The 11,169-nt window shown below is 48.4% G+C and overlaps 1 protein-coding gene across 1 annotated transcript; it reads right to left on the bottom strand.

The window, feature by feature from the left end:
* Positions 1-9,788: 9,788 nt before the first annotated feature.
* LOC123057865 (RING-H2 finger protein ATL2-like) lies at positions 9,789-10,911 on the bottom strand. The gene has a single exon (XM_044480741.1). It carries the CDS (start codon positions 10,827-10,829, stop codon positions 10,125-10,127), a length of 705 nt encoding a protein of 234 aa, XP_044336676.1. The 5' UTR covers positions 10,830-10,911; the 3' UTR covers positions 9,789-10,124.
* Between the last annotated feature and the right edge of the window lie 258 nt (positions 10,912-11,169).

The following is an 11,169-nucleotide window of genomic DNA, read 5'->3' as shown; positions in this document are numbered from 1 at the left end:
ACAATAGAAATTAAACAATGAACAACACACATGCATATTTTATCAATGACACACATGCATGAAAGGTTCAAATTGCTAACCGCGATCGAGGAGGAACCTCAAGTGTGGCTCCAACACTTCATATCATGTTTGTTTCACGCTGTTGGGCATTTCATCAAACACCTTGTGTGCATAAGAGGAACCAAAAGCAAGCCTACACCCCCTTGTGAAGAGAAGTGGCACCAAATGGCTAAGTGAGTGCGCTGAACTGGTATATATAGGGGAGGAGATTTAGTCGCGGTTGGCCAGGCCAACCGCGACTAAAGGCCTTTGGGCACCTTTAGTCGCGGTTGGCCTGGCCAACCGCGGCTAAAGCCCCTCACGTGCACCAGCTGGCCACCGAGCGCCCTGGCCCAAGCCTTTGGTCGCGGTTCGTCTGCCGAACCGCGACTAAAGACTTCATTAGTCGCGGTTCCTACAGTTTCGCGACTAATGGGGCTGGACGGAAGCCTCTTTTTCTACTAGTGTTGGAGGCAGCGGGCAGCGGGCGTTTCCAGCAGGCAACATGAGACTAGACTTTGGATTCGATTGTACGTACGGTCTCTGTCTTGGCCCCCGGCCCTGAAACGGTTTCCAGCAGGCCACTATCACTAGCCTTATTACAAAAGGCGGGAAGCATGAGCAATAATGCAAGATAAACGAAGCCCTCTCAGGAATTTGATCTCTTTGATAATTGACGCATAAATTGATCTATCCTCTCCCTTGCTCTGGATCAGTTGTTACAAGGAACCATCTTTTTTGCTAAACTACCATAATAGCAAGCTAGAACATGGGACTAGAAAAGAGAGCGAGATGGGGCAGCTATCAGAAGAAAAAAAAACCGCCATAGATGATCGACCTTGAAACATATATTACCGACGAAAACCTTATATCACCACAGCTAAGATGAACAATTTTAAATCTGTGATCATTTTTTAAACTTCACGTATAATTTATAAAATTATTGAATACTTCTTAAAAAATCATTAACATTTTCTAAACACGTGAACCTTGTTAAACCAGGTGACCGGTTTTCTTTCAAGGCTAAGAGCATTCGTTTCTTTTTTTTTTTGGAAATGCTTTTGTACTTCCAAATGAACAACATAGGTGAGAAGTTGATTTTCTCTAGAGCAGGAGAATCCGCGAGCGAGCGCAATTGGGCCGGCTCATTGCGTGTTATAGGAACAATATCTCTTTTAGCGCGTAGAAGAGGATCTCTCTGCTATGAATCGCTTCCTCCGGCGTCGACGGTGCTCCCAGGCTTGGGGTACTCCCAATGCTTCAATGTCAAAAAAACATTTTTAAATATCTTAAAAAATTCTGAAAAAATGTGAATGTTCATAAGCAATGTCACTACAACCCCTAAAATATTTAGGTTCAAACTCGAAAATGCACACTGAGAAAAAATATAAAATTATTTTACAACATTCATGTGGGATATGTCTATAACTCCAAAATAATCAGCTGAAAACACTATGTACATTTAGAGATTCAAAAAAGGCAAATTTGAATGTGAATAGTAGCAGTTTGGGGGTGAATAGTACTTTAACACTATTCACATCCGATTTTGTCTTTTTTGCTTCTATTAGTGTAAGTTGAATTATGAGCTGAAATTTTTTGAGGTTCTACATCAAATATTGACGTGTGTCTATATTTTTTTAGGAATATATGAACATGTATGTTTAAAAAAAACGATATCATAGATCTCACCTACATTAGGTGAGATCTCACACAAATCTTCCCCTTGTTAGACCAACAGTGAACATTGGTTGTCTCAGTCCTATGCAGGTACTTTAATATAATGCTCGGTTGCAGTGACTGGCTGTGCTGGCCGCGTGATCAAATACTCCACACTCCATGCTCCAGAATTTTACTTACTGATCAAATACGCTCGACACTCCACACAACTCCTAGACTACGCCTTTAAAAAGAAAACGTCACACGTGCGTTGATGATGACGAGTTCACCACAAAGTTGAACTCGGGATTTTCATCCCCCAACCCAAGATTCAATCCACCACCTTCAGCAAGAAAGCGACACAGACGCGCGTCGACATAGCCCGATCAAAGATCTTGTATTTCCACTGGAGTGCATAAACTCGTCGTCGAAGCCGTCTGTACCATCTGTCCTAATCCGTTGATGGAGGGAACGTCCCATACCGCCACCAGCCTAAAAAAGGCCATCACCACCTCGAGATCCAAACTCCAGGTCACCCACACGACCCCGGAGTCGGCCGGCAAGGAGGACGATGTCATCTATGGCAATGACGGCGCCTCCTATGCCAACACCAAAAGCGCGTCTACGGCTGACACATTTTTTGCCGCGACGAGTTTTGACGATGACGGGCAACTCCAATGGTGCTCTGTACACCAACAACTTTGACGGTGGCGCCAACTATAATGGTGACATGATGTTAGAGGCTAGTCCAACAAGCGATGGCGACAACTCCGAATGGCAACGACACCAAACATGTTTCTTGGGCCGCTACAAACAGGTCACAACCAACCACGTACAACTATTGGCACCACAACGACATCTTCATGCTCATGAAAATCGACAAGTGGCTTCGCAAGCATTATGAGGGCGGAAGAGTACCATCACTAAAACTCTACAAGGTGTTCATGAAGGATGGACGGCGGATCTGCCGTGGCAAGCTCACCTTGAAAATGGTTTTGCAAAAGAGGTACCACTTGAGGGAGAAGTTTCGCACCTTCTGCGGGTTAGGGCCCAGACGCGAGCACCACATGCATGAAGAAGATGAATTTTACGATTGCTGCAGGAGGGCGTGGCCGAATATCGTCAAACAGACCCTCGCTGAGCTTGCTAATATGAAGCAAACAAACCACGGGGTCTAGTTTTTTTTTTGGATGCCGATAAGTGCCACACGTGTGGGCGTTAGGGAGTCCGCCCACACATTTTGTGTGGTGTATAAGAGGAACAGTGTGTGGGCAAAATAATTAGGGTCCACACGCCTCTTTTTTTTCCCTCCCGATCCCTCTCACACGCGTGCGTGTGGGCGAAGTTGATAACGCCCACACATCCGTATGTCAGGCATCATACCTCCTGGTCCTGCACGCCACGCGTGACGGTCACCAGGCGCCCGCAGTTGCCATGGTCCAGACCCTCGTCCATGTTCGTTTAATTGCAGTTGCCATGTCGCTGAACTACGGTTGCCATGTCGGACAACTGCAGTTGCCATGGTTGCTCAACTGCAGTTGTCATGTATGGTCTGATCTAATATAGTTGCCATGATTTCATAATTTTAGGAGTTGCCACATACTAACACTAGGCAGTTGAGAGAGTTGCCATGTGCTCACAAGCATGCTAGGGCAGTTGCCATGTAAAAAGAAAAAGTTGACATCTGCTTACGTGCACGTTAGGGCAATTGCCATGTACATGCATGTTAGGGCAGTTGCCATGTACCATGCAAAAACATATGGCAACTCGGTAAAAGAGAGTTGCCATCTGCTTACGTGCACACTAGACAGTTGCCGTGTACCCTGCAAAACATATGGCAAACTCGGGTAAAAAAAAGAGAGTTGCCACCTGCTTATAAAAGCACACTAGGGGCAGTTGCCATGTGCAGTGCAAAAACACATGGCAACTAGCAGCTTGGGTGTGGGAGAGGAGAAGAGCGTGTGGGCAAGATGCCAAATGCCCACACACTAGCCCTTGTGTGTGCGTGCAAAATGGCGTGTGGGCGAACTGCTGAACGCCCACACACCAGCCCCTCCTGTGTGGTGAAACGGCCGTGTGGGCGACCGGCTGAACGCACACACACCAGACCAGTCCTACGTGGCACTAGAAACATGTCAAGATTGGTGCGCTCACGAACGGACGCAGATCCACGCGTGTGGACGAGATGCAATCGTCTACATATGTGGGCGTTAACATTTTCGTTTTTTTATTCGCCAACGGATAATAGTAGTTTTTTTCACCTTTCTTGCATCGTCAGTGCTACGTCTGGATCAGGTCGGTTCTTTCTTTCCTTGTTAGTGTTTTTTGTGGTCATTTCTCTGTATGATATTGTTCCTGGTGTATATGCCGTGCAATCCGTGCCATGGATATGCTAGAACAAGAATTATCATCTAGTGTTTTTTTTCTTTTTTAAGATACTTCTTCTGTTTTTATTTAGTTCGCATATTAGCTTTAGTCAAAGTCAAGCTTTGTAAACTTTGACAAAGTTTATAAACAAAGATATTGACATATACAATAACAAATCAATAACATTAGATTTATTATTGAATGTAATTTCACATCATATAGATTTGTTATGGTAAATATTTATATTGTTTTCTATAAACTTAGTCAAATTTTACAAAGTTTGCCTTCAGTCAACTTTAATATGCAGAGTAAATAAAAATAAAGAAAGTACATTAACAGTCTATGATTCTATTTTATTTTTATGTTTTGTGGGGGACGGGGCCGGATATTTTATTTTTATGTTTTGTGGGAGATTTGCTACGTCATGTTTGCATTCATCCGGATCTTGTTTACCATGCCCAAAGCAGCTCTTCGATCTTCAGATAGGCGTCCCTCCAGCGAAACGGAAAAGCATGTGAGACCCATCCTAATAGATGACATGTGACATTTACAAATCATAAAACATCTACCCCATCCACACTTGAAATCAGGGGAAAAAGAGATTAGATGCTTTATGATTTATGAATATCACGTGTCATCTATCAGAATGAGTCTCACCTACTAGCCCATGAGACCTGGTCTCATATAATTTTTCTACCAGCGGGGCACGTTGGGAACTGCAGACTTTGATGTTGATGACTACGACCACATTAGCATTGTCACTTTCCAGAACTAACCTGTCCTGCGCAAAACAGAGAATTGGCCTCGTCTGCCTTCGAACAGATGAGATACCGAGATTTGTTCGCCCGACGCTAAAACTGTTCAAACCCGCACCACTGGCAGTGTTTTCCCCTAGGTCAAAATTGTTCCGATTCTCCTTCCAGATTCAGGCTAGGCAATGTAGCTCTGCAAAAAGGCGTGTTTGGTTGCTTTTGCTACCGGGTCTGACCCAGAGAGAAAAAACGAGCCAGGTTAAGCAGGGTCTGGGTAAACAAAAACATGGTCAAAAATGTAGATGACCAGTTGATTTGTGGCCTGCATTGAGGGTCTTGTCATCGAGATGCAATTTTCATCCGGCGTTTGGTTGCATACTTGCATATAATTACCAGCGTTAACAACAAAACTTAACAACCATCAGATTGGGCTTGACATTTCGTCAAACACTTTGAACGCGCCGGAGCTTCCATTGCCCATAGTGCCCGCCAGCAGCTCCCGGCGACCGTGAAGAAGCCTAACTCGCAGCCGTGGCCGTGGCCGCGCCCGGCTCGCCGCGGTCGTGGACGAGCTTGAGCTGGCCGTTGTTGAGAATCTTGCCGCGCCCATCACCTCTCGGAGAGCCTCTGCGTCGGCCGCCTCGTCTTTGCTGGCTCCGCCCGCGCTCTCGTCGTCGTCGCAGGCCACAGCGGAAATGTCACGCCGCCCCGCCGGCTCGCCTGCTCCACCACCACGTCCACACCGGCATACCTCGCCTTCGTGTCCACGCCACCGTCCGCGCCTCCGCCTCTGCCTGCTGTGATGTTTGATGTGCTCAGAGCATACCAAGCTCTGCGCTGAGCCACTGACGGTGCCATGCGCGCATAGTCATTCTCTGGTCAAGCTCACGATCTGCATGTGCATCGACTACACGAGGGCATTTTTACACTTGCAACCAGTTCGATCTTCCATTTGTAGGCAAGAAAAACCATTGAGGGTCGAGATGAGCAGAGACGCCGCGCTGCCGTTCCCGCCGCCGGGGCAGGCCAGCTTCGGGATGGTGTGCGCGAAGCCGCTGACGGCCTTGACCCGCATGCCGCCCGCGCTGGCGCGCGCGACAGCCGCGACCACGTCCGCTCGGACGCCGGGTACGCGACGTCCGCCACGGGGCAATCCGCGCGGTCGCTCGACCAGGTGTCGCGTCCACGCTGGCCGCAGGCTCCGTTCCGTCGGATCACCCCGCCGCTGCTGCGCCCCCGGCCGCGTCCATGCTGGCCGCAGGCTCAGCTGCGACGGGTCGCCTCGCCGCTGCTTCGCCGGGTCGCCTCGCCGCTCCTTCGCATCTGACATCGCGGCACCGGCCGGTCGCGGTAGTAGAGCACCGCGCGGAACTGGCGAAGGCTTGGTCGAGGCCAGCGTCGTGGACGTCGCCATCGCCGCCGCCAAGCCGAGGGGCCGCTTCGACCACGACCTGCAGCGGGTCAGCGGCGAGCTGCGGGTGGTGCTGGCCCCGGAGGAGAAGAACATGCAGGCCATGGAGGGAGAGAGGGGGGATTGAGAATTAGGAAGGGAGAGAGGGATTAACAGGAGACACACGTCTTCAGAGAGCCATCCATGTGCGTCTCGAAGCATCGCTCGGGTCTAGCTCTCGGGAAAATGCCGATTCGACCGTTACCGTGTTATGCGGGCTGAACAGTGTATGCAGGAAACCAAATAATCAAGGTTTGAAAAAATGTTGCATCGCGCGGGCCTGGTTGGCCTCAAGGCAACCAAACTCACCCAAAGTGACCGAAGTAACAGTAAGCCAGCCAGTTTGTGAGGGCTTTTGACGTGAACTGGTCACTCTTCGCCTAGAGCCAAACCGTAGAATCTCACCTAGTGCTTCAGAGTCTCGTTAGCGTCCCCAGCCCAGAAAATGTTTCGCACCAGTGGCTCATTCAACTACTCCCTCCATTTTAAATTACTCGTCGTAGAAATGGATGTATCTAGAATTAAAATACATTTAAATACATCCATACCTATGACAAATAATTCGAAATGAAGGAAGTATTTACTAGCATCCGACGACAACAGTTGGTACCCACACTGGAGCCGGGATCGTTTTCTGCTACCTTGGATTTTTAGAGGGGTGGGATTTGGATTCATAACCTTTTGTACTTGAGTTTAATCTCTTAATATTAAGTGATGAATATACCAACCGCTTTTTGACCGTTTGAGTCGGGCGCCCGCTCGTCGTCCATCCCGATTTAAATTTGGATCAGCCGTGCGCCCAACACACAAACCCATTTTATGTCCACACAGAATTTAAAAAAAGCTCGTGGCCATAGATCATGCTATATAAGGTGAGCTCATATATTTTTATCTTCTATCATTTTATATATTTTTGAAAAATGTTCAGCGTGCATTTAGAAAATCTTCAGTGTATATTAGAAAAAAGTTCGCCATACATTGAAGAAAAATTCACCGTGTATATTAAATGTTCATCATATATTTTTTAATGTGTATCTGAAAATAAGTTCACTGTATATTAAAAAAATGTTAAGTTTGTATTGGAAAAACGCGCATCATATATTAACAATAAAACGAAATTACAGTACAGAAACCTATATAGAAGTTCCCTCGCAAAAAAACCTATAAAAAAGGAAAGAAAACTAGAAGAAAAACCATACTTGAAAGAAAAAAATAAAAACAAAAAACAAAAAGTAATCACAAGTCGTAAAAAAAATTAGGGTACACAAATCGTACATATGTTCGCTCATGCCCGCAGATGGATACTCCCGCGCTGGCCCAAGGCCCATGTAGCAGCTAATAACGCAGCAGCCTGACGCTTGTCGCCCGCTACAAGTGACCCAAATGATACCAACTAATACCGCGTGAGACGACGCAGTCCAAGGTGCGCAGTGTCGGGTTGGTGGTGGGCCATATCACGAGCGAGTCGGAAATCATCCAAGAAATTGCAGAGAAACTCTCGACTTCACTTGTACCATAATTTTTCTTTTGTTATGAAAGGCCCATTGCACGGTCGCGTCCAACTGTTCACACGTTAGACCGAAGAGGATGTGCATAGATCCGCTACCTCTGCCGAGTCATTCAGCTTGCCGGATTGGCACACCCATGGTGGCGGTGATTATGTAGGCCTATCCTACATTAAACTGCTTTTGAATTTAAATTCTTAGAATAGATACTACCATTATTTAGTTAATACATTTTTTAAATTCCTAGATCTTGACTTTTTGCCAAAGAAAGCACCAAGTGCTTTGAAGCATCAGGCGAGCAACACAACCAGACGAAAAGCTCCGCCACGAGGTTACTCCAAAATCCATGTGGACGCTGGCTTTGCAAGAAAACGAGCTAGAGGAGCAGCAACTGCAGTGTACAGAGACGAGAATGTGCAATTTTTTTGGTAGCTTGGCACTAGTCATCAATGGCATAGTAGATGTTGCTACTCTGGAATCAATTGCATGCAGGAAGGCATTATTTTTGGCGGAGGGTCTGTTAGAATTTTGCTAGTAGGTCTTTGGCCCAAAGCCCAACTAAAATTCTGAAATTCTCTTGGCACATTCATACACACATGTGAGTGAAGTGAGTGAGGCTAAAGTTTAGTCCCACCCCGGAAGTTGAGAGAGAGTTGCACTTCTTTATAAGGTGAGCTCTTCTATCACTTGTATGAGCATGAGAAGAGGAGACCTACACACACGCTCCTCCTCCTTGCTCGCCACGCCACGTCGGACAGAGCTATGCATGTTGTCTATATTTTTGCTGCTCGGAAAAAATTAATGAGTCATTAATTAATAATTAACGGACGCGTTAATTACTGAACCGTTTCCAATTCTTTTGCATCGTGACGACTCGGACGTGGGGTTTACTCTCACGACCTATCCGGTCCGCACTATATAGTCAGGCAGACGTCTACCCTAGCCGCCGCCGCTTCGTATGGTTTCTCATCACCGTTCCAGATCATTGCGCCGCCAAGCAAGTCTTCTCCATCCCTCCTTTCGGCGTGCACCGGGAGAAGGGACAGCAGGCCTCCGGAACCCCGCCTCTTGTGGTCCTGTATGGGAGAGGGGCGATCAGGTTTTTGGGGAGCGCACTCGCGCGACTGCTGACAGCGACGACTTCTTCCCCGACCTCGGCAACCTCATCCTCGACGACATGGGCGACAACGTCAACGCCAGCGGTGCTGCTCCCGCTGCACCGTATGTGATTCTATCCTTCCTGTTCGAGATCGTGGTAGAATTCATGTTTTTAGTATGTGCCCTAGATGTGATCTGTTCATCTGCTATGCTAGTTCACATGATTAGTTTAATCTCTGCTACTGTAGTCATGATTTATCTTTTAATTATTCAGATTAAATCTCGTAGTAACTTGCTCATATTTCCAACAGGATCTACAGCTGTGTGACTTCATTATTGATATTGAGAGGGGGAGCCAGGGAGGATACGGAGTCATCATATAAGAAATCAAACAGAGGGCGTTGTCCCTTAATTGTCATTTCATTTTTGAAGGTCGTTCTACTAATGTAGACGCCGGTAGATTAGCCAAGTTTTCACATTCACTTGATCAAGGTAGACATGTTTGGTTAATCCAACAGCATGATCCTTTTGTATCCCTCTCCATGTGAAGTTTGATTAATAAAGCTTGGTGACACCTCTAAAAAAGGTTAATACATTTTTTATTTGTTAGACGATAGGCCATATATCCTTATGGCCCATATTTAGTAATCACGACCGGCATTAACAAAAATCAATAGCTTGAGCATCGAAGCAACATCTTTTCAATGAACACTAATAAAGTAAAGATACTAATTAAACTTAACTTCCGCAACAACACGATGCCAAGGGCTAGTCAACACTTCAAGAATGAACACATCCAAAATATTAAGGAAAGAGTAACAATGATCCACGATACAAGAAGCAACATCGACCATCCCTTGACAACACATGACATCGAGAACGATTGTCCGGAAAATAATGCCTCTAGGAAGTGAATGGCGCGCAATCGCTGCCGTCGCCAAATTCAACTACTTGAGTTCAGATCGTACGTTTTCACCCTGAAGATTACATCAAACAATCTCCAAACAATACATTCAATAATAGAGCAACGAAGCACATCACCATGAGCGTTATTTCTTCTAGTGCAATACTAACTACGTGCCAAATTCGCCTAAAAAATCAATGTACCAAATTTGTTGTAGAAAATTAGCCACACCGAGCATCGTCACCAACACAAAAATATGCACAGTCAGATGGAATAAATGCTCCAAAACTGATGATGGTCCTCGACGCTGGTGTCGGAAGGAGCAAGGAAGCTTCCTCGCATCCATGGGCACGTCAGAAGGAAGCGGATCGGGTGGAAGCAGAGACCCGCCTCGTCTTGTCAAGCTCCGTGCCGCTGGACATCCTCCCTGTCGCCGGCGCTCCGCCCTTGGCCGCGGCGTCGTCGTCGGCCGCCACATCGACGCGCACCTCGGGACGGGCCTCGGCGTCGTCCGGCGCCTCGACGGCGGCGCGGCACAAGGGGCACGTGGAGTTCCCGCGGAACCAGGCGTCGATGCACTCGACGTGGAACCGGTGGCCGCACCGCGGCAGCGCGCGCGCCTCCTCGCCGCGCTCGAACTCGGCGAGGCAGACCGCGCAGTCCCCGGCGCCGACGGCTGCGGCTACCACGGGGAGCGCCCGGAGCACCGCGGGGTCGAGCCCCCGTGGAGAAGGCGCCTCGTCGTCCGCACCGCCGACGTAGATTGCCAGGCTGCGATGGAGGCGGCGACCCTCTCGCGCGCGCCGGCGCCGGCCGCTGTTGTAGAGGTGCAGCGCGATGAGGGCCAGGAGAACGCCCGCGAACGCCCCGGCCGCGACGAACAGGACCTTGCCGGCCGTGGCGTAGCTCGACGGAGCCTCCACCTCCACCACCGGACCGGCGCTGGGCTTGGGCACCTGTGGTGCCATCTTGGGTGGAACTGGGTCCGCGACGCGGCATGGGCGGAGTACGCGGTGGCATGGGCCCTTGCCGGTGTATTCGCTGAGGTGCGCGCCCATGGCCACGGTCCGTAGCTAGCTTAGCTGCACACCGCGCTCGGCTCCACTCGTTTAGGGCTTGGTGTGCGTGTGTGCTGGTGCAGTTACTTACTCTACATACTGTAAGAGTAAGATATGACGAAAATGTCCTCGCTGATGCCGGGAGAGGAAACGTTGGATCCAGGGGCATTTTTGGGGTTTTTACTGCACGATTCTGGCGGGTCATGCAGGGTACGCCGGCCGGGGAGACTCGACTGACTTTGGAGGTTGCACGTCCAAGAATTCCACGATTGAGAGGGACTATGCTATGAGACTGGACTGGGAGGCAGCGGACAGCGGCAGTTTCCAGCAGGCCGCATGA

The sequence above is a fragment of the Triticum aestivum genome, chromosome 3A, assembly GCF_018294505.1.
Source record: "Triticum aestivum cultivar Chinese Spring chromosome 3A, IWGSC CS RefSeq v2.1, whole genome shotgun sequence".
Classification (NCBI taxonomy): domain Eukaryota; kingdom Viridiplantae; phylum Streptophyta; class Magnoliopsida; order Poales; family Poaceae; genus Triticum; species Triticum aestivum.
The sequence above is the reverse complement of the archived record's forward strand: the minus strand, read 5'-3'. Positions and strand labels throughout refer to the sequence as shown.